The sequence below is a fragment of the Tympanuchus pallidicinctus genome, unplaced genomic scaffold (genome assembly GCF_026119805.1).
Source record: "Tympanuchus pallidicinctus isolate F22 unplaced genomic scaffold, pur_lepc_1.0 scaffold32, whole genome shotgun sequence".
Taxonomy (NCBI): Eukaryota; Metazoa; Chordata; class Aves; order Galliformes; family Phasianidae; genus Tympanuchus; species Tympanuchus pallidicinctus.
In genome coordinates, this window is record NW_026294750.1 from 3369245 (window position 1) to 3392213 (window position 22969).

General features: G+C 55.9%; 1 protein-coding gene and 1 long non-coding RNA gene across 6 annotated transcripts; one reads left to right on the plus strand and one right to left on the minus strand.

Annotated features, from left to right (window-relative positions):
- The first annotated feature begins 911 nt into the window (after window positions 1–911).
- Window positions 912–2606, plus strand: LOC128088100 (uncharacterized). Its single transcript, XR_008210163.1, has 2 exons — window positions 912–1007; window positions 2213–2606. It is a non-coding gene; the product is annotated as an uncharacterized LOC128088100 (long non-coding RNA).
- On the minus strand, window positions 2511–22724 carry TMCC2 (transmembrane and coiled-coil domain family 2). 5 transcript variants are annotated; one of them, XM_052698284.1, is made up of 5 exons: window positions 22525–22724; window positions 17037–17543; window positions 4677–5611; window positions 4284–4419; window positions 2511–3798 (listed from the first exon to the last, which is right to left on the minus strand). In XM_052698284.1, exons 1-5 carry the CDS (start codon window positions 22690–22692, stop codon window positions 3487–3489), a joined length of 2058 nt encoding a protein of 685 aa, XP_052554244.1. In that variant the 5' UTR covers window positions 22693–22724; the 3' UTR covers window positions 2511–3486. The 5 variants fall into 5 exon arrangements, with proteins under 5 accessions (XP_052554244.1, XP_052554247.1, XP_052554246.1 ...); XM_052698287.1 differs by lacking the exons at window positions 17037–17543; window positions 22525–22724 and adding exons at window positions 11595–11713; window positions 12759–12897; XM_052698286.1 differs by lacking the exons at window positions 17037–17543; window positions 22525–22724 and adding exons at window positions 11595–11722; window positions 12759–12897.
- Between the last annotated feature and the right edge of the window lie 245 nt (window positions 22725–22969).

Below are 22969 nucleotides of genomic sequence, written 5' to 3' on the forward strand. Positions count from 1 at the left end.
TGAGATCCCAGCACCCTGCAGCCGCTGGCTGTGGCTCCTCTCTGTGCTGCCCCAAGCCTTTCCGCTCGGAAATTTTTCCTCCAGACACTTTGACCTCAGGGGTAGCGAGTATTTTTCATGTAGATCAGTCGAAATTCCCCTGGAGACAGCGCAGGAATGCAAAGCATGTTATCCTTGGTACCAGCTCTTTCTTTTTACAGCCTAAGCTTGGCCAAGCCGGCAGGCAGGGGGAGGGGATGTCTGGGGTCCCGTTGGCTTTCCCATTGCTGGGGCCAGCCACCCTCCAGCCCCCCCCCTCCTCCTACTCCTCTGGAGGAAAGCTGCTGAGCCAGAAGAGCTGAGGACAGGGGCTGTGTTGGGCTTCGCAGCAGGACCAGTGGCCATGACCTCCTTATGGGATCAGTGGCAGCATCTGCTCCAGCGTCCCATGAGCAGCAGCAAGGCAATGCACCCCAAAATGCAGGCAGGTGCTCAGCAGCTCCTCCTCTCCTTGGGGCAGAGAGGCAATATGACACAGTGGGGACGTTTGGGAACTCCACCAGCAAACACATTATTTTATTGTCCACGACTCGTGCAGCTGGGAACCTGACAGCATAATGTGAGTGAGATAAATCACCGCCTTATCCATCTCCATTAAGTGCAATTACCCCCTTGGATACCAAGCCAATGTATGACAACTACTTCTCCCCGTGCTGAAGAGTGATCCCACGTGAGGCAGGGGAAGACAGCAAGGCATGGGCTGCAGGATGGCCCTGGTTGCAATGCTATACCCAAAGGAAGAGCTGCTCCCACTGCCCCCACGTCCCCAAGCCCACTTCCTCATCCAGCTCCCAGTACCAGACTGGCAGCCCAGCTGCTGCAATTACATAAAATGCAATTATCAAGGCAGCCGAGGGAGGCCTGAATGGCATTAAGGAATTCCTCCCCAGCTGACGTCAAAGCTTCACCTCTCCTCCCTGTGGCACAAAGGGGGCTCTTATGAGCCTCTCCAGCCCTGCTTGGAGAATGTGAGTCCTCAGGGAGCCCCAAGCTGTGCTTGGTGCATTGGAATTGTCCCCGTAGCTGCTGCTCACTGCAGTGCCCAGCTCCAAGTGCTGGGATTTCTGCCTCCCCCCTCACTGGGAATGGTGGTGGGAGTCCAGACCTGGGGGCATGAGGATGCTGGAGGGGCAGTGGGGTTCTCTGCTCCCGCTGTCCCCAGGTTGGGGATGGGGATAGGGTGGTTCAGGTGGGCTCACAGCTTTGTTATGTGGGATGTCAACGGGACGCGCGGTGGTCTCCAGCTCTGAGAGGTGGAAAGGATGGTGCTGGCGCTTTCCAGGGCTCCCTGCTGCTCCCAGCAAGCCTCTAAAGATGGTTCCTAGCAGCTCTGCAAAACCGGCGTGCCCTAAACAGCAGAACGGCATTTTGGGGGTTTTTCTACCTCCTTCAAAGCTGTGCCCATCCCTGGACCCCACTGAGCACCGTATCCACCGCAGCTGCTCCTTTCCCCTCTAGCTGCAGAGCTTATGGGGCTTCTACCCCAAAACCTCATCCTCCTGGCTCTGCAGCGGGCAGGAACGGGTTAAGACGCTAATTAGGATGAGGGACACCGCCCGGCCCCAGCGCCCGCAGGGGGGGTTGCTTCAGATCCCCTCCCCATCTTCTCTCCGCCTCTTCTCTTCTTTACGGCTGCCGGGAGCCCTCCAGTGGCCGCAGCTCCGGAGCCATCCCTGGTGTGGGGCTCGGATGGGGTACCGGGCATCTCCAGCTCTCTGTATGGGGCTGCTGCTTCCCTGGGCAGGGACAACGTTAACAGGTAACGAACGTGAGGATGCAGGCGGGCAGCGGTGCTGGGCAAGCAGAGGTATCGATGCCTGTGTCTGGCAGTGTGGTGATGGGGCAGCAGCCAGGAAGATGTAAGGGAGGGGGAAGGGGTGAGGCAGGGGAGACCCCCAGTGTGGGGTGGGGAACTTGTAGGGGAAGGTCTGGGGGGGTGCTAAGGTATGTGGGAGGCACAAAGAGGGGGTAAATGGTGACTGAGCCTGAAGGCAGCGCCCTCGTCTGGGGGAAAATAACAGCCAGTAGGCTTGGAGGATGTGTAAGAATGGGGTCCATCCATGCACCCAGCCCTTGGTGCTGCCAGGACCCTCCTCCCCCCAGGCCCCACTGCCTGCCTCCTCCCTCTGTGTTGGCTCAGCTGCCTGCTCTGATCAATCCATTGCCTTTCCAGATCAATGCAAGCAGCTGAAACCCAACCTGCTGCTTGCCCCCCAAGCTGTCCTCTCCTCCACTTCACCCTGATGCATTCAGGCTGGTACCTACCTGGTGGCCAAAATACTCCCAGCTGTGCCCAGGTCAGAAGCGATGCACCCCTCCCTGGGACCCCATGCACCAAAGCAGCCCTGCACATGAGGCTGGCAGAGCAGGACAGCTGCTAAAGGCCAAATTCTCAGCTGAGGCAAACTGGTTCAGTGCCTCCGAAGTTGGTGGAGTGGCACCCATTTGCACCAGAAGAGGATCTGACTGTGGATAGATCTTAATCTATATTTATACATATATATATGTATGTGTGTGTGTGTAGATATATTACATAAATATATAGGTCTGAAATAATTTAAGAAACATCCAAGACTGCATGCTGTGCTCTTGTGTAGGGCTGGGGAGGCGGCTGCCCACCTCCCCCGGCGCTACCAGCTTTGATTCACAAATGGAAACAAGAGTCTTGAATTAACTTAAAAACCGCACACACACACGCACACACGACACGTTGCAGAGGCTGGAAAACTCAGTGGCGTGATGCTGGAAAGTCTGGGTGTCCCTGAAGAGATCAGATCAATCGAAGCCAAAGGAAGGGGCAATAAATAAATGAGGGGAAACCAATAGAGGGGGGTCTCGTTTGGTGCCGGTGCTGATGCTGTTTGTGGCGTTGGGTCTGCGTGGGGACGGCACCGCAGCCCTGCTCTGCCCCTGGTCCTGGTGATGGGGTTGGAGAAGCTGGTGAGATGTGTGTCCTGCTGTGAGCTCGCTGGGAGCAGTGATGCTTGCCTTGGACCTGCTTCCTCCTTTGCCACGTGCTTTGCTTCAGCTCCATCTGTTTGCTGTCTTTCAGATTGAAAGGGAAAAGCCAGCCCCGGTGACTCCTCTCTGCACAGGAACTTCTCCCAGAGCTGGGTTTGCTCCAGCTCAATCCTCTCTACCAACAACCTTGAGGTGGTCTCTGCAGACCTTCCTACTGACTTTCAGAACAGAGCAACGTTTAAAAACAAACAAATAAAAAAAAACCCATCCAAACTGACCCCCTAGAAAAACCCAACACCGCTTACATTACCAATTTCATCCAAAACTCCCCCACCCTGAGCATCCCACAGGACCGACTTCACCGTGCTCTGAGCGACCGCAGCTGACTGAGGGCCAGGAAAGCAACCAAAGAGTGCACAAAGAAATGACCAAAGGCTTCCTGCTCACTCCTCCATTGGGAAATGGAAAAAACCCCGCTGCTGTGGATCAGCTGGGGAGCAGGACGTGCTCCAGAAAGTAGGTGATGGAGTCCCAGTGTTTCCAGAGGAAGAAAAGGAAGAGGACGAGCAGGGCGGTGCTGAGGATGCGCATGCGGGTCTTCATAAGCGGTGTGATGAAGTTGGCGATGGTGGAGACGAAGACGAGCAGCACAGCCATCAGAGCCAGGATGACATTGATGAATTTGCCCAGCAGTGCCCGGGCGTTGGCGTTCTCCACTCCTTCCAGCTGCACCACTTGCTGTTGCTGCTGCTGAAGCTCCAGCTTGGTCACCCGCGTCAGGCAGGATTCCACTGCTTCCTGCAGGGTGCAGTTGTGTTACTTAGCCCAGTTGAGGGCTTTGGGGATTTGCTCTGTGCAAGGCGTTGCTTGCTGTAGCTCTGCTATGTGCACAAACCTATTATGATGGTGATGGGTGGTAGAATGGGTTTCCCTCTGTGAATCTGTGCCCTGTTTGTGCTGGGAATGGCCTCTGTACCATGGGTACCTACCCAAACTGGGATAGCAGGGCTGATGTTAGCCCAAGTGTAGACAATCCCACCCTGAGCCTTGCATGGCTGTGAGCAGCTGGGGATTTTAAGACAGCAGGGACTTCCTGGGGCACAGACAACATTCTGGGGACACAGCTTCTTGCTGAGACAAAATCACAGCAAGGACCCAATCTGGATGGGGCTAACAGCTGGAAAAAGGGCTCCCTTTGTCCCTCCCTCCATTGCCCCCAGGGTCCCTTTCTGGCCCCCTTGGTGGAGGGTGCAATGTGAGGCTGAGCCCTGGTGCTCCCCTACCTGGATGTCCCGTGCCCTCTCATAGGACTGGTAGGCCACCTTTTCCTCCATGCTCGCCAGCTCCTGTTTCAGGTTGGTCATTTCATTCTGGTGCAGCTCAGTGAGGTCGTTCAGCTGCTCCTCCAGGCGCTCATACCTGTGTGTGGGGGCAGAGGGGCACTGGCATTGGAGGGACCCCCTCTCTTCCCTCCCCGCCCAGAACCACAACCCTTGGATCCACCTCCCTCCTGCCTGGGGCTGATGATGGTAACGTACCTCCTGATCCTCTGTGGTGCAGCTCCCACCATCCCCAGTGTGCAGGGCTCGGTCACAAGCCCAGGAAGGTTCCCTCATGGTCCCCTAAAGCCACCCTGGGTGACACACATTGCCCCCCCCCCACTCTCAGCCCTATACCTGTAGCGTTCCTCTTGCAAACACTGCGTCATGTAGGTGTAATCCCGCTGCAGCTGTGCCTTGAGGTCCTCCATGGAGTCCTCCAGGTGCGACTGGCTGTCCTTGATCTCCCGCAGCTCCTCCAGGATGGTGTCAAAGTTGCTGTGATGGCCTTCCAACGTGTTGGATTTGGGGCTTCCCAACCCACCGGGACCGGCCCCAGAATTGCTGCCACCAGCTGACCCCGAGGTGGCACTGGAGCACTCATCATCACTGCCATACTTGGGGCTGGAAACCAACGTGGCACTACCGCTGAGCGCCCGCGAGGCCTCCTCGGGGTGTCCATCATCCAACGTGTCCTTCAGGTGGGCGATGTTGTCTGCGCTGCCGAATTTATTGCGGATTAAGCTGGCAAATTCCCGAGGCTTGGACACCACTGCGGTGTGGGTGGCCTGAGACAGCCCCGAGAGCCCTCCTTTGACGCCCTCCACCACACCACCACCAAATCCACTGATGCTGGAACGGACGTTTGCCCCGACGTCCTTGAGACCTTGGTGCATGTCCCGGAAGACATCTTTGGGCTGTCGGGACGGGCCGTTTTGCTCGATCTCCTTCAGCTTTTTGTGGTAGTGCTCGAGCTTCTTGTGCAGCTGCGCGATGGTCTGCGCCGATTTCTGGTTCTTCTTCTCAAAGACCTGCTTGATGCGCGACGCCTGCTGCTTGTCCGCGTTGTTGGCCAGCTTCAGGTACTCGGCCACGTTGTCGTCACGAGCTTCCTGCTCGATCTTGATCTGCTCTGTGATCTTGAGGATCTTTTGGTGCAGGTGCTCAATGGCTGCCTTGGTCCTGTGGGGGTCCGGTGTGCCATCAGGGACGTCCAGGCAGATGGGGCCGTCGGTGTCACCGTGGCCGGTGGTGGAGGGCAGCCCAAGCGTGGCCACGTCCCCCTTATCCAGCTGTGGGCAGAGGATATTAGGAAAGGTAGGTTGGATATCAGGAAACATTTCTTCTCGGTAAGAGAGGTGATGCATTGGCATCGGGTCAGGAAGGTGGGGGAGTCACCGTCCCTGGAGGTGCTCAAGAAAAGAGTGGATGTTGCATTGAGTGATGTGGTGGGGATGGGTTGAGGTTGGACTTGGGGATTCTAGAGGTCTCCCCAACCTCAATGAGACATGAGGGCAGAGCTCAGCAGGGTGAGGCCCTGAGTGGGGGGAGCCTCAGCACCACGGAGTGATGGGCAGGGAGGAAAGAGCAGGAGAATCTAACCAGAATAGGAAAGAGCAGGAGAGTAGCTAACCAAAAGTTGGATTATTTTTCTTTCTGTCCGCTCAAGCATTTTTCCAGCCGTGGAATCATTCAGGTATGAAAAGACCACTAAGGTCATCAAGTCTAGCCATCAACCCAGCTGGTTGGGTACAGGTGGAATCCCAGTCAGAGGGCACAGACATAACTGATGGTTGTCCAGGGTTGGTTTGGGCTCTTAGCAAAGAATATGCAGTGCTGTGAACCAGCTCTGTGCTGGGGAAAGCAGTGAGGAGCTGAAATGGAAACCCCTCATCTGAACTCCCATCAGAGCAGGGACTGTGCAACCCAGTGGTCGCCTGCTGGGACCTGCAGGCACACAATGGTCTCCATTTAAAGATGGAAAAATTGAGGAGATGGGAGAGAGAGAACCACCTTCCTGAGGCCACAGAGCCTGGATCCCAGGCCAGCAACCCCCAGCCCCCAGTATGCTGCTTCACCACTCAAAAATCATCATTCTTCCCAGCTTCTACTTGCAGATTCCTATGCAAATCTCAACGGTTGTATAAATGGCCCCTGGCTTCTAATTAAGAGCTGCTTGAAAGTTAAATACTGTTGGCAGACCTGAATAATTTCTCATTTCCATCACATTTTCCCCGAGTGACCCTTTAATAGGGATAACGCCGCGAGATCATTACTTAGGAGTGTTTTATCACTGGGAAATGCCTTGTGCAGGAGGGAGGAATGTTCTCAAGGTGCTGCTTATCCAGGTTCCTGTCTGTGTCAAGTGCTGAGCCGGGCTCGAGGAGCAGGGAAATGCTCTCCCCTTGTTTTCATGTCCCTCCCTTGCTGTGGACACAGAGCCAGGGGCTATGCCTGTCCTAGCGCCCAGCATGGGATTTGTAGGGCTTTATATAAGGCATGGCTCGTGCTTGCTGGAGACCACCCAGGGGTACCAGTTCTCTTTATAAGGGTCTTCTTGCAGTGCTTTCTGTAGTTAACACAGGTAACTACAAGCTCTGTGCAGCCCCCAGCCCCTAGGCTGGGCTTTTCTTATCTCTCTGTTACAGGGGAAAGGTAATCAAGGATGGAAGCAAAGGGAAAAACAAACAGCCCCTGCCTGCTTCCAGGGCAGAGCTGCACGTAGCTCCATCCCTTTTGGATCAGCATTTTCCAAAAAGAACCCTGGGCTTGATGCTCCCCTTCAGTCCAGGGGAAGGTTTTGCTTTTGGTTCTTATGGCCAGGAAGAAGTGGGAGGCAGCAGGAAGCAGGCTGTTACCCCAGATGTCCCATTTATAGACAGCAAAGGACAAAAAAAACAGCAGTGGAAAAAGAAAAGCAGCCCCAGAGCAGCCGGAACAGGAAATGTGAAAGGGAGAAGTGGCTCAAACTTCTACGAAATGCGGTGTTATCACAGCAGAGCCTCCAGTTCCCTTTATCCTGGAGCTGAATTTGTGTTGTTTCCATGCATGCACCCCTGTGAAACGCTTGCAGGCTTTGAGTGGAGGGAGGTAGGGAGCCCCAGCTGCACCCCAGGAGCTTTGGAGAAACAGGAGGAGGTTTGGGAATCGCTGATCCCAGTCCTGAAAACGGCCTCAGTGGGGTCTGACCTCGTGCAATGCTGAGCTCCTGCAAATCCCATCTCTGGGATTTATTGGGGGGAGCCTCTTTGGGAGCACAGGGATGGTGGCACAGCGCTGATGCTGCCCAACGTGCTGCTGTGGTCGGGGCAAAATCCCCCAAGACCACAAGAAAGCTCTGCCCTATCTCAGACACAGGGCAGAACCATGTGAGAACCACATCAGGTTATTGCTCTGAAAGCGGCAACAACAGCAACAAAAAGACAATACAGATCTCTGCAGCATTAACAGGCAGTGCCTGCTAAATCCCAGCCAGCCTAAATGACTGTGCAGCAGATTTAGCAGGGGGATTAGCAGCAGCCACACTTTCCCTACATGCAGTAAAACCTTCTGGTAAGCACGCTGAAATGAAACTGTCCATCTCCCATGCTTGTTTTCCAGGCAGGCTGGAGGGGGGAGCTGATGTGGGATGCGGGAGGAATGCAGGATGAGAGGAGGAAAATTATTCTTATCACCAGAGTTCAGCCCGGGAGAGCTGAGATATGCAAAAGGCTCAAGTTAATAAGCTGAGCAAACAGTGCTTGGAGGGCCACGGCCGGGCACAATTATGCAATGCTGGTTTGTTTGCTGCTGCAGATTTGATGGAGGAAAGCCCAGGTAGAAGGTGAGGAGCCCAGGGCCACAGTTGTGTCCCCAGCAAAGGGCTTTAGGTCACCCAGGGGGGCTGTGAGGGATTCAAACCCATTTTAAGAAATTGCACAACGATCACAAAGTTCAGAAGATGGCTCTCGGGACACTTACTCATGCTCCAAACTATTTTGGTTTCCATATGCTGCAACCTATTAGGAAGCATGGGAGATGAGCTAATGCCACGTGGCTGTGGAGAGGTCGATTTTTGGTAGTCATTAATGAAGTGTAGCTGTCCCCATGGCCCCTCTCCCCCCGGGGGCTCAGAGCAAAGCAGAACTCAGTGCAGATCTTTCCTGTGAGCTGCTCGCTGCCATCAGCCTGGCATTACAGGGGATGTCCCCAGCCCCTTCCCATCCCCATGTAGGTTCCCAGCCCCATGCCGTGCAGATCAGAGCCACTATTCCCACCCCAGGCATTGAAAACAGAAGCAGAAGCCCTGACTCACACCTCCCACTTTCCTTCCAAGCCTGCAGCAGGGACTGAAGCAGGAGCCCCGTGCCCTCTTTGCTTTGCCCCATGCCCTCTGCACCCTGCCTGCTGGCTGCCACCAACCCCATACAGACAGAGGGGACAGCAGCAGCTGCCTTTGTTCATTTCCCAGCCTGACAGTAATTTTTTCTTACAGATAATCAGAAGCACGTTAAGGGTTTCAGCTCCCAGTGGAGCTTCCCACCCCATCCCTGCCGCTCCGGCACAGATCCCCCCATGGTCTCCACGCACTGAGTATTCACGTCTGGATCCCGCTGTCAGCACCAGAAATGAGATCTCTTTGCCCACCCTCCCCAAACCCAATCCCAAACCAAACCCAAACCCGATCACCGAGCACCTACCTCCATCTCCAGCAGATTGGGATCCCCCAGGGCTACTCGGCGCGGGCTGCTCTGCTGCATCCCCACTGCGATGCCATGGCAGGGGTCAGCCCAGGGGGTACTCAGGGACTGCCTGGGGGGGGGGGGGGGCTCAGGGGCAGTGCGTCCCCCAGCAGAGCCCCCAGCCCGGGTGCAGGGCTGCAGCCCCCCGTGCAGAGCCGTCCCCACAGCCCTGTGAGCTTCCCAAGCGCTCAGGCAGCATCAGGGCTGAGCTGAGCTGTGTGCTGCCGGATTGCCGACTCAGTAAATCCTTCCGAGCTGTTTACAGCTCTACTCTGACTGTAGCTTTCAGGGCTGTAATGCAGAAACAGCCCTCATCCCTCCAGCGGGATACGCACGCCGCCTCCAGCCCTGCACGTTGCCTGTGCCCCACTGCGGGGTGTTGTGACGGGCACTGAGCGCCCACGCTGTCACACACCAGGATGCTGAGCCTGGGAAAAGCCAAGCGGAGGCACAAAGTAGAACTCCGGGTGGGAAACTATGCATGGGAAAATCCCAGCCAAGCCACTGAGCGCTCGGTAGCCCGGCAGCAGCTCTGCTCACAGTTGGGATGCTTTGATCCTCGCTGCACCATGAAGATCTCTGTGGGGGTGTTACTCATGGGAATGGTGGTAATGACACCTCCGCGTTCCCACCTGCATGCTCAGCACCCGCAGCTCTGTGTTCCCACTGTGGGAACTGCTGGGGTCTCTCCCTGCCTTCGCACCGTGTGCTCAGGGCTCGCTGTGCACGGCAATGCAGGAGTGCAGCTTGCTCCTTAGAGTGGCACATTTCGGGATAAATATATGCTTGTGAGCCTCAGAGCTGTACTTTTAGCACGCCAGGAAGAAAGCTTGCAGCAAGCACACGGGGGACATCACGCCCCCAGTGTCACAATGATGCTGGGGAGCTCTGCTCGTTACCTATTGCTGAGGTTCTGGAAGTGGGGAAGCAACATCTGTGCTGGGGGCATGCAAAGAAGCAGCCACAGTACAGTGATGTGGACACAGACCTCAGTGCAACACCTGAAGGCTGCATGGAGAGCCAACCACCGGCCCCGGAGGTGCCAAAATCCACCTCCAAAAGGCAACACCGGGGAGCAGCCATCTGTGTTAGCCCCATTCGGTGCAATAGAGAGCGATGGGGAGCTTGCACTGAGTGCTGCAGCCTCTGCCATGGCACGGAGCAGCCGAGCCGCCTACGTGCCAGCTCCAGGTATTTGATACTTCGCTTTGTCTCTTAACTGTGATTCCCTCATGTGCAATTAAAAAGCTATTAAATGTCACGGCTGCAAAGCGAGCGGAGCGGCAGCAAAGCTTGGGTACTGCAGTAGCTGGTGGCAGCCTGGAGTCACCAGTCCCTGCATTTTGCTGGAGTCAAAGCCAAGGTTCTGGGCAAGGAAAATGACCTGCAGCTTGGATAAGCTGCTCCCAGTGTTGGGCTCTGCTCTGTGCTGGCTGAGCATAAACATGGATGGTTGGCTGAATGGGAGAGGCTGGGCTGCAGCGCTCTGGTTTGCTTCTTTTTCAGTAAAAGGCATAAAGACAACAGCTTAGGAAGTCTCTTCTGCCACACATTTAATTGTACAGGCCGGAGCAGTGAGCTGATCGTGACCTAGATACATGCTTAATGGGGAGGGCTGTGCTGTTCCCACAGCTGAGACACGCAGACTGCCCTGAGCACTGCTTGCCATCGCCTCCCATCACCTCTCAGTCTGTCCCCACATCTGTCCATGCCCGTGCATGGATACCACCACCAGCTCGGAGCTGCTCTGGGTGCAGACGTGGGTTCTGACAGGGCAATGATAAGGACAGCTGCAGATGGAGCAAGCAGGGGACATGGAGGCAGCAGCTGCTCTGAGACACGGATGCATTTCCAGTGCTGCTGGACCCAGCGCATCCCCCTGCACCAGCACCGTACATCACAGTGCACCAGAAACTGGAGCAGCCTGACATGAGCAGATCTGTGATGTGCAGCTGCCAAAGCACAGTTCAACACCTCTAATTAAACACCAAGGGCAGAAGTAGGATGAGGGTCCTGCTCACGGTGCACGGCACAATGCTCAGGGCATCTCCAGCCAGGCTGGCAGGCAGTTGGATGAGGTGGTGCTGGAGGTCAAGGAGCAGATGGGCTGAACTCATCCCAACAGCTCTGGGGCTGGGAGCAGTGCTGGAGGGAACTGCTCAATCCCCAAACCACAGCTTGCACGGCTCTGCAGGGACCCTGTGTGCCATAAACCCCAATGGGTGCTTCCTACACCAACAGTCCCCACATTTCTCAGGTCTGCCCTCTCCATATTCTGCTGGCAAATCTCTCTTGCCCTCATCATGCTGTGAGCCTGCATGAGCAAGCCCCTGCCCACACACCCTGCACAGCAGCAGCAGATTCCAACCCAATTCACACAGAAGGGCACAGAGTCCTCCAAAAAGCACCAATTCCCCCGTAAGTTAAAACCCCCAGGAGCAGAAAGCTCAGGTCAGATAATCCCATGAGCATCCCAAGCCTTGCACTGGGTACCACCCTGCAGCCCTGCACACCCCGAGATCCTTGCTTAGAGGAGCAGATGGGGGGTACTTACAAAGACACCCAGGAGAGAATTTAAGAGCAATATCCTCTTCCCAGGACAGGAGTCAGGAGGGTGTGGATCTTGCATGAGGATGCCCTGCTCACTCCTGCCAAGCGTCAGATCCTCTCCCTCTGCCATGGCTGCAGTTAAGGAGTCCAAGGGGCAGAGAAAGGCGCAGTGGGATTTGCAGCAGAGGCTCTGCGAGGCTGAGAAGCAGCCAAGAACAGGCGGCACAGGCTGGTGAGAGGGGAGGGAGCCTGGGGGAGAGGCAACAGCCTGGGAACGGGGTGCAGGGAACAGCAAAGGAGCCACGTGGAAACGTGGTGACACTGGGGCACTGGGGATGTGCTCCTGCCCTGCACAGAGATGGGTCCCTGGGGTCATGGGGATGCGTCCTCACCCTGCTCTGAGCATCTCTGTGCTCCCTATGCAGTGCCACCGCAGTAGGTCCCAATAGGGCAGTCCTGCAGTCCCTGGGCACATGTCACAGCGGCCCTGGACATCAATCACACGTGAGGAACAAATGGCCAGGACAATTCAGTGACCATCCCCCGCAGCTACAGTTATTTGGGGCCATGTCTAAGCTTGGAGAATTTAGGGGAAAATTAGTTTATGGGAGAGAGGAACGCCGGGAGCTCCGGGAATGGTGCTGCCACTTCCTCTGCTGGGTCAGGAAGTGCTAAAGCTGCCTGTACTGCAAGGTTTCGGTACTGCTGGCAGATGGAGGAGGTGGAGGCAGCAGGGTCAGGAGTCCCAGGGCAGGACCATGCTTTGCTCACCCTGACTCAGCCCCCAGGAGCCCCATTCTGCTCCCAACCCTCGCCCACCCCCTGCTGCCCTGGGGGGTCCCCGTGACAGCCGGACCCCACACAGCATGTGCTCAGCATTGCTGCTTGTCAGTGAGCAGGAGCTGGGGGTGGGCTGGAAACAACAGCCATATGTCAGAGAAGGCTGAGTGAGGAACACGATGTTTTCTGCTAGGGGGTGAATCAGTACGAGAGCCTGATCATCTTCTCCTGAATTAATTAAACAGCAATCCGGCGTATCTGTGCTTTCAGAACTGCTCTTCCCTGCTCCTCAAAGCACCGATGGGGATCCCAAACCCTCAGCAGCCCCCCCCGTTGCCCAGAACACCCAGTGCTACCGCGTCCCCTCCTGCAGCAGGAAGAAGGATACTCAATCAGCACTGTGGAGCCAAACCTTCCTACCAGCAAGCTCCTGGCACCAGGGCATCTTCTGCTGAAGCCAGGCTCGGGCTGTGCTCTCCCTGCGTCCCTCTGTCCGTCCCAATTATCGACTGACACAAGTTCTGAGTAACCAGAGCCGTAAGAGGCACAAAACCCATCCCCTCCCCTCCCTGAAACCCAATGCGGGTGGATGCCAGCGGTGCTGGGCCAGCCAGGAATGGGCGCTGAACTTTGCCTGAGTGCCCCACGGGGCGAAGGCTGAGCCATCCCTGCTGCTGTGCCCTGAGCCCCCCAACACCTCCCCTTGTCCCCAGCCCAGTGATGGCCCCCCATCAGCGTCTCCTGATACAGCCACCGTGACAGCTATATTGAGCAGGGATGAGCCCTGCTCTGCATTCGGTGCCTCTGGGGACACCAGGGATTGAGCTGCAACGGTTGACCACCCCCACAAGGCTGGGGAACACCTCCATGGTGCGGGGAGGGGAGCAGCGGGCACGGCATCAGGGCTGGCAGCCTATAAATAAGCGAGGCTCGTCTCCCTTCGGTAACCATCCCAAGGCTGACATGTACGAGCCCCAGCTGCCTCCGTCCCACCGCTGTCTCATGGAAGAAGCATCCGGACCGGGGCCGCAGCGATGGCAGCTGGTGCTGTCACTTTGCCGGGGGAAGACGAGGGCAGCGGGCACGGAGCCCGCCTGTGGGGTGCGGTGTGGGTCCGCAACGGGGCGAATGGGGCTGAGCGCTGCCACTCGCCTCCCCCTGCGTCACGGCGCTGGCACAGTCAGACAGACAGACGGCCGGGCGGACGCACCGCCCCGGCATCGCGCTGCGGTAACGCTGCCCTCTAACGGTCGCATTCCGCTCCACGTCCCCTCCGGTCCCCTCAGCTTTTTGATTTTGGGGGCTCACCTGGACGTGAACCATCCCGCACGCCCCGCAGGCTTCCACGCAGCTCCCCGGCAGCAACGTGCAAAGGGTCCCGCGGCTGCTCCGTCCCGACTCCGTCCTTCGCTGCGGGGATGGGGAGGGGGACGGGGACGAGGGTCCCCCTGGGATGCTCTGCTCCGCCAGCGCTGGCTCTCAGCCCGCCCCACTGCTGGGGGAATAGCAGCCCGGGGACCTGCAGCCACCAGCTCCGTGGCCGTAATCCTCCTGTCTGCCTCCCCCTGTGCGCTGGCGGGTCACCAGGGGAGGGGATTAGGGAGATAAGGGGAAAGCTTTGCAGCACGTTCCCATTGCCTGCCCGTGCCCCAAGCGTCCCCCTGCCACTGCCCCATGTGCCACCATGTCCCCAGCTGGCACGTCCTCCCGTGAAACACCGAGCAGCAGATCCAGCACCAGCATTAATGAACACCCCAACATGCTGTCCTGCTTTGGCTGAGGCAGCAAGCTGTGAAATCCAGCAGTGCTCCCAGGTATTTGCATCTGTATCCCCAGGAAGGGGCTCCCGCAGCCCAAGGGCTCTTTGGTGGTAAAGATCCCTTTTAGGGCACAATTTTGAGGTCAGACAGTTGGGCTAGATGATCTCCGATGGTCCCTCCCAACTGAATTTCTCCTCTCCTCCCCTCTCCTTCCCTTTTATTCTCCTCATTCCCTTCTCTTCCCTTCCATTCAAAATCAGTTTCATCCTATCCTATCCTATCCTATCCTATCCTATCCTATCCTATCCTATCCTATCCTATCCTATCCTATCCTATCCTATCCTATCCTATCCTATCCTATCCTATCCTATCCTATCCCATCTTATTCCATTCCATTCTACCCTATTCTATTCTGTTCCATCCCATCCCACCCCATTCCGTTCAATTCTATCCTGTTCTAAATTCCCCTCCGTTCTAATTCCATTCACTTTCATCCTATCCTATCCTACCCCATCCTACCCTGCTCCATCCTAAATCTCACACCATGGGCACGCACAGCACAGCTGCAATTCTTTTTTAACCCTGCAGAACATCTCCCCATCCACAGCCCCAGCAGAAGACGAGCTGTTTGCAGGCAGGCAGCTCCCTTTGGGCTATGGAAAAATAATACGGTATGAGAATATCACGTAGCTCTTGTTTCTCTAAATAGTTTATTTTTTCCACTGCCCCACAATGGCCCTGGTATTGCCTCTCTTCCTATTACTCTTTGTGTCATAAGCAGTTAATTATTCATCCCCTTGTTGCACTGCTGCTCTGCTCCCACCTCCTGGTGTAAATGGCTTCGGCTCCAAACTTGGGCTGCAACCAAAGAGGACTCAGCAGGAATGAGCTCCTTGCACAGCACAAGCCACGTGCCAAATGCAAGAAATTTAGGCTGTGGCTGCTCAGATTAATGACCTGCATGGCTCCTGGCCCTGGCCCTGGTCTGGGTGTTGATGCTGCCAGGGGAGGGGGGGGTCAGCTGCAGCTGTGGTTCTGCTATGGGGACAGATAACCACAACCCAGAGGTGCCCCATCTCTGTGCCACCGTCACACGGGAGCAGTGCTGGATCTGCCACCAGCACAGCTGCACTTACAGCTATGGAGCAGGAAAAGACAAGGGAAAACGAAAAGTATCTCTGTGATCCTTTCTTCATTCCCTCACAGAGCAACACGGGTCTGCAGGTCAGACTTCCCTCTCGGATGCTTGGAGCCAAGGAGGAGCAGCTGGGGGGGGGCACAATGCTTCCACACCCTGCTGGGTCTCCTCCACTCTCCCACCCCCAGGCTCTGCCCAGCCACTTCCATCCTATTACAGAGCTATTCCTGGCCATGCCAAGCACCTCAGCCCTGTGCTGCTGCCTCCTTCCCAGAGCCACCACACCTCCTGTCCCTCTTTTAGAGCATCAAAACCTCAATACCCCACTTGGCTGTGTCACCAAGCCCTACAGCTTGGCTAATGCACTGCTGTACCTTCAGGCAAATCACAGTGATTTCTGACCCCTCTGGGCTGCAGAGAGCAGACACTGCTGACCTCTATAGACCAAAAATCCCTGCATACCACTGCCTTTATTTCTGAACTCTTTCCTCATTATTTGATGGCCATAGCCCACCCAGCACAGCTCTGCCATTCACCTCAACCTCGGTGTGCCGTGCTGCCACGGTAATCTCAGCTCTTTCATAATTAACAGGGCTAAACACTGGATGGAAATAGCATCCTCCCTATTAGCTATGCACAGAGTGGTTTAGAAATCATGTTGGGGGAGTGGGGGGGTGATCTGCAGCCTTGCTGTGTTGTTCCCTTCTCATTGTGCCCCAAGCATGGGCACCAAGTTTGCTTCTTCCTGCATCCATCACTACACCTTTCTGTTCACTGGGAATACACCAGCTGCTCTCCTTGCTGTCTTTCCAAAGCTGGGTTCATTTTGGCTCTGTCCTGCTGCTGGCAGACACAGCTTTGCTTTCACACCTGGTGGAGGGGAGTGAAGATCCTACAGAGGAATTGGAACTTTGTCCCCAAACCCAGGTGAGATGTGACCCATGAAAGAAAGGGGATTTTGTCCCTAAGTTCAGGTGGGATGTGGCACCTGCTAGCTAAAGGAAGAGACCAGGAGCTGGATGTGCTGCAGCATGCTGGAATGGTTAACAGAGGGGATCTGGGGTTGTTCCCCAGCTCTGGAAGCTCATTCTCTACATGCATCTGTATAATCAATAAATGTGAGGGTCTAGGAGAGGTGCAACCAGGCTCCACTCCTTCCAACAGCGCAGGTGAATTACCTTCACCTGTGCTCCCATGGCTGACTTATTGCTTGCCTCCAAGGTTCAGGCTGTGATTCAGCAGTTCCCATACAGCATCCATGGGCTGGGATGTGTGGCTGAGCATCAGCATCCCTCATCTGACCTCAGTGTGCACTGTGCTCACCCCTCTCTGGGTTATCAGCAGGTTCAGCATCTGGTGAGCAATTAATAAGGTGGGCAAATACCTGCTGACTTACCCCTTAGAGCAACAGATGGCCAGCTCAAATGAGAAACTTCTCTTTAGATAAATCAGTGTCACTGGTCCCTGAATCCTTCCTGCCACAGCTCTTCCAGGGGAAAACTTGAGCACAGGAGAGGAAGAGGTGGCATCATTGGGTGGCATCAAAGCGATCTGAACTTTGCCAGGTTCACTTCTGGGCTTCTCAACTCAACTCCAGGCTTGGAATTCAGCACATCCCTGCCTTCTTCAACCCCACGAGGAGCACAAACCCCAGCAGCAGCCGGGAGGGATCTGCGCTCTGCAAACCCAACACACCAGGAGCAGATCCACCCTCATCTCTATGGCTCTGTACCCCCCACCCCAACCATCCCATAATAATAATCCCTACCTTATCAGCCAGGCTCTCACTGTCCTCAGTGAGCAGATAGACGGCCCCGCTCTCAGCCAGCAGGATGGCAGTGTCAGTGGTGGAGGACGACCTGGGCCGACCCTGATGCTGATGCAGGATGGCGGTGAGGCTGCTGTCCTGGGGAGCTTTTCGGATGAGGTGTGGGCTGCCCTTCTGGGGGTCCAAGGAGCCACTCTTGGCCCTCCGGCTTCCACTGTGAAGGCTGGTGCCACGCTTGATGGAGGGACGGGAACGGATCTGCTGCAGCACCCGGTTGAAGGCGGTGGGACGCGCTGGGAGGTCGTGCAGGGAAACGGCGTAGGAGACGCGGTGCATCTCTGGGGAGCGCTCCTTCTCGTCGGGGGATTCGTGGTCAGACAGCCCATAATGAGGTGGCAGTGAATCCTGTGAGTTCTGGTGCTCGCGTTCCCTCGACCGCCGGCGGCTGTGGAAGAGGTGCTTCAAGCCGTGGCCGAACATGGAGCCCTCAGACAGCTGCTGGATTTTCTGCAAGGAATGAGAGGAGAGAACGTCCTGTTATTGTCCAGAAGGATGGCATCAGCTCGCTCCCATGGCCGTGTTTCAGCAGTTGGAGGTTACAGAGACAAGTGATAAATGTCCCTTGGGGGTGTCCCCAGACAGTGCTCACACCAGCGCTGTGCCAAAACGTGATGTGTGAGGGCTAAGAGCTTCTTTGGGGGGGTGGCACCCCCATTTTCCAAAAGGATCTGCGTGGGGGAGCCAGCACAGCTGCAGGCACCCTGAGCGAGTGCTAAACATTGTGTGTGCAGAGCTGGGGACACGCAGGGTGGCTCAGGATGGCTCAGGGCTGCAGCTCCAGCAGCACCCATACAGGTCTCTGAAGGAGCAGCAAAAGCATGCAGAAAGCCACACAAACCTCCAAGCAACCCTAAGGGCAGCATGTTTTTAGTAGGAGAACCCACGGTCCCCCCCCCAGCCCCACAGCATCAGCCCCAGCATGCAGTAGGGATGGCACCTCTCCTGTGGTCTGGGTGATGGAACAAATCTACTGCTGATTGTGGCCACATAACTCCAGAGCAGTTCCTCACAGTCACTACAGTGCCTGGACAGCATCCCCAGGAGATGGGCACTGTGGGTCTCCAGACGATGATCCTGGCCCTGCTGAGGTTCAGGGGAATTTTGCTGCTGATGCAGTGCAGCAGAGATTTCTCCCCAGGGAAACTGGTTCCCGTAATTGGAGCACTGTCATTTACTCATGCTTGAAAACAAGCGTGCAGGGAGCTACTTATAGCTTTTGTGGCCACTTGGCAAAAGCACCGGTTTCTGAGATGTGACCTTTGGGAGCCACAGACGACCACGGGGCTTCACATCCCTACAGGAGGGACCCCATCTCCTAAGCCTGCAGATATGAAAGCCCAGCGTCCACGAGGGGCTCATTCTCATCACACCTGCAGGATGCACAGGGGATCACAGAACCACAGAAGGCAGGAAAAGGTCTCTCGGATCACCCAGTCCAACCCCAATCCATCCCACTGTCCCCATTGACTGCAGCACCTCCAGGGTGACCCCCTGTGACCCCCTGTGACAGTGACCCCCCCCCACCTCCCACCAGGGCAGCCTGGTCCAGTGCTGACCACTCTTATTTCTTATCATCCAACCTGAAATGGGGGTGTTACACAAGCACTAAACACTACAGGGAAAACCTTGAATCCTTCCATTACCCGTTCATAATGAAAACGCATGCCCTCCTGGTTCTTCCCAAAAAGTCTGTAACGAATCCACAACGCTGGATTGCTACTTGGGGAAATTGTGATTTAAATTTCATTCTATTTATAGTGTCTCTATGGAAACAGAGGCAGCATTAGGTGGGTAATAATCACAAAGCTGTGGATTTCTGTCACCAAGGGTACGACGTAGCCTCAGATGCACAGTTTGCCCTTTAGGAAGTCCAGGTGGAAAGGAACAAGCATTGCCTTTCCTTGAGGGAAAAAGAAACAAAACAAAGGTAAAGGTGCAATAAAGACATTCTATAGCAGCTGCATTGGGTGGAAGCCAAAAAAAAAAGGGGGAAAAAAAAGGAAAAAGAGGCCAAAAGAAGGGAGCAGCATACTGGCATTGCTGGGCTGTGGATGGAGGGCTCGCTGAACTGTGGACCTGTTGGCAATGAAGAGTGGTCCCTGTGAACACGCTGCTGCTCTGCAATACTTATTGCTGATGTAAAATCTCTGTTTTTCTTGTGTTGCTCCGGGATGTGACTGCACTTCTACAGCAGAGGCATTTTTCTGGCACAGAGCTGCTCGTGGCTCGGAACAGATTGTCTACATGGGCTATTTTGGAACTGCCATTGCTTAATAACTGATGCAATGGATATGGAGGTTAATCTTGCTGTGCAGGCAGCTGTAAACCACCAAGATTATTACCAGAATACACATACACACGTATTTATTAACACAGGTAAGGTCTCCTAGTGATGCCAGGATCTGGTTTCCATGGACTGCAGAGGAGCAGCTCCTGGCTCACATCCCCGTGCCAGTGGATCAGACCTGGGGTATCAGCTGGGTTTGGCACAGAGGAACCTCGTGGTCCATCACCAAAGGTTTTCCAGCTCTTTGATGGGCCCTGCCCTGACATTTAACCCCCATTCCTCAGGTTTCAGATGCACAAGGCAGGGATCTTATCACCACGACCGTATAGCAGAGCCACGCACCAGGTTCAATTATTATTATTATCACTATTAATTATGCATATCCCTGGCACGCCCAGAGGCTCCAGCCAATATTCTGCAGCCCATTGGAGGCATTGCATAAAGAGAGTGGAAAACTACCCCACTGCATCCCATTGCATCTCATCCCATCCCACAACAGCCAGCACCTCAGGGCACCAGGGGAGGACAGGACCCCTCGGCCACAAACATATAGATGTTCTAAAATGGAAAATAAAGCACTTCCCCCCCACGCTTCTCCTCTTGGGGACAGGAGGAGAGAAAAAACATGTGACAAGTGTTAGTCATGTTGCTCCGTGCACTACCGAAGTGCTGTAGTGATGTGCACTGCCTGCAAGCAAATCTGCACCTTTGGCTGCAACTGCCAGGTGCTGCTGCAGCTGGGGAGCTCCGGACCCCAAATCTATAGGGCATGGAGAGGAGCTGGGAGTCACTGGATGATAGCACGGAGGGCATCAGCCTGTGGCTGTCACCTCTGCATTGCTGTTATCAACCGCAGGGATGCTGAAAGCATGCTGGGGTCCTTGCTGCAGCATCTGAACATCTCCTGCATGGGAAGATGCTCTCCTTTGGGGGGGCTAGGGGCTTAGCAATCAGCCCCCATGGGGCATGAGGAGCTGTTGGGGTCCTTGGCATCACCCTGGGAGGTGTGGGTAAGCGATGCCCTGGGGAGGTGATGGATGGAGCTGCTTTGGTGACCACGCTGCTGCTGGAGCTGCCTGACAGCAGCTCTGCTCTGGCAGCCACAGGGGATCCATCTCACCTTGGCGGTGTCCTTTTAAGACCAAAATACGCTTGGAAAATTGTTCGTGCGATGGATTAAATAGAAATGTACCAGCGGGTTGAGAATAGGTGGCTGGCGACCTTTATGGAGAGGAGTTGTCCTCTGCGGCCTGCCTGCGAGGTTCACAGCTCAGCCCACCACAATCCCACCCCACTGCTCATGCCAAGGCCCCCAGGGCTGCATGGTGGGACCCCCTGGATGGCTGCTCCCCATCATACGGGGTTGGGTCAGGCCCAAAGAAGGGGAAAGGCTGAGGACAGCATCGTGGGGTCATCGCTGCTCTCAGCTTTCGGGTTCAGAGGAAGGAAAAGCTGGGGCAGCGCAGATGGAGATGGTGAAACTGGAGATGGAAACGATGCCAGGTTTCAGCTTTCAGCCCTCTGACAGATTGGACCATTTGGGAAAATAGAGAGAAATACACCCAGATCTGAGATGCCTGGGGACACAGGAGTGGGAGCTGAGCTGTAAGTGCCCCTGTGCAGGGACTGGTGAGCCCAGAGCTGCAGCCAGGAGGCTGCAGTGTTTGTATGGCTCCAGCCACTCTGCTGCAGAGCAGAAATCTCCACCACCCAACATATTTTTAAGCAAAACTATGTGTCATGCATCTGCTCTGCTCCTTGCCAGAACTTTTCTTTTCTTTTTTTTTTAAACCTCTTTTTCCCTAATGGAGCCTTTGCTCTTAGCACAGGAGTTAGGGTTGGGGAAAGGTAAGCTGTTGGAGCTATGCTGGGGCTTGGGGATGGGCACAACACAATGCAGCTCTTTGTTTCCATGTTTCCAGCTCAAAACTGTCCCAGCATACAGAAGTTCACACCTGAGGCTCCTTCACTGCCCACTGGGAGCTGAGTGTGGGGCCGTGAATCTGGGATTGGGCACCAGCCTGGAACAGCTCCAGAGGGACCTGGGGCAGGAGAACTTCCAGATGACTCCGCTTCCTAAAGATGCCACTAATGGCAGCAGTAGGAATTGGTGGTGTTGGTGGAAGGGCCAGCACTGAGCTCCCTTTGGGAGCTGCGGGCAGCACCAGGACACAATTTTTCCTTCACGAAGCACATTTGAGGATTGACTCCATACAGGCAATTAATTATTGGGCTACAAATGCGTTACGGGGAACATCAAGAGGTAAACCTGCATTTGGGCACCGTGCTTGCATCAATAAAATCAATGGCAGCCTGGTCACTGCCATGAGCTGGATGTGGCTGAAGATGGGCTGAGCTCCAGCTCAGCACTGGATGCGCATCTGAGGGATGCAGGTGGATTCCTGGGGTTGTTTGGGCAGCGTGGGCAGCTGCTGGGACTGCTTCACCCCAGCAGCATCATCACTGCAGGGACATGCTCATCCCAGGGGCATCTCCATCCCAAGAGCATCCCCAAACTGAGAGCATCGCCATCGTGGGACCATCCTTAGCCCTGGGAGCATCGTTATCCCAAGAGTATTTTCATCCCAAAAACAAACCCATCATTGGACTGTCCCCATTGTGTGGCCATCTGTACTGTTGGGGGTCTCCATGGTGGAACCATCCCCATCATGGGACCAATCCCATTATGTGGCCATCCCTACTGTTGGGCCATCCCTGCTGTTGGGCCATCCCCATTGTGGAAACATCCCTATTGTGGGACCACCCCCACTGTGGGACCATGGGACCACCTCCATCGTGGGATCATCCCCATCATGAGACCAATCCCCATTGTGTGGCCATCCCTACTGCTGGGCCATCCCCACCGTGGGACCATCCCTATTGTGGGTCCATCACCACTGTGGGACCAACCCCATCGTAGGGCCATCCCTCATCCTTCAAGGTGACACCTGTGGCAGCACGGAGACCACATGCTGGTGTCATTGGCACCCACCATGCCACACATCCCTCCAGCACCCCCACACCCCAATGCCAGGCTCACAGGTCACTGCCTGCCCCAATAACCCCACGGTTACCCTACAGACAGTCCCAGCAATAACCTGCAGGGACTCTCAGCCCCCCCACCTCCCTCCCGTTGCTCACCTTCAGGTCGGGGGGTTTGGAGCGCGGTGGGGGACCACCACCACCAGCCTCCGGGACCACCGCCGCCTCCCCGGTTTTAGCTTCCATGGCTGCAGCTCCGTGCTGCTCCCCCGCGGCCCCGTGCTCCTCTTCGGGTTGCTGCAGCTCGTCCGAACGGCACCGCTTCATACCGCCGCTCCTCGCCCCCGGGATGCGGGGGCTTCTACGGCCGCGGTGGCGGCGGCGGCGGGCGGCGCCCGGGCGGCCGCTGCGGAGCCCTCGGGCTGCGCGCCGCCGCCCCGCCCGCTCCTGCCCCGCCGTGACCGGGCCGGGCGGCGGCACCGCGCCGCGGCGGCTCCGCACCCGCCGGCATCGCCGCCGTCACCGCCGCCGATCAGCGCTTGAGTGGCGGCCGAACGGACCAATGGCAGAAGGCGAAGGGAGGAACCGGAGGCGATGATTGGCG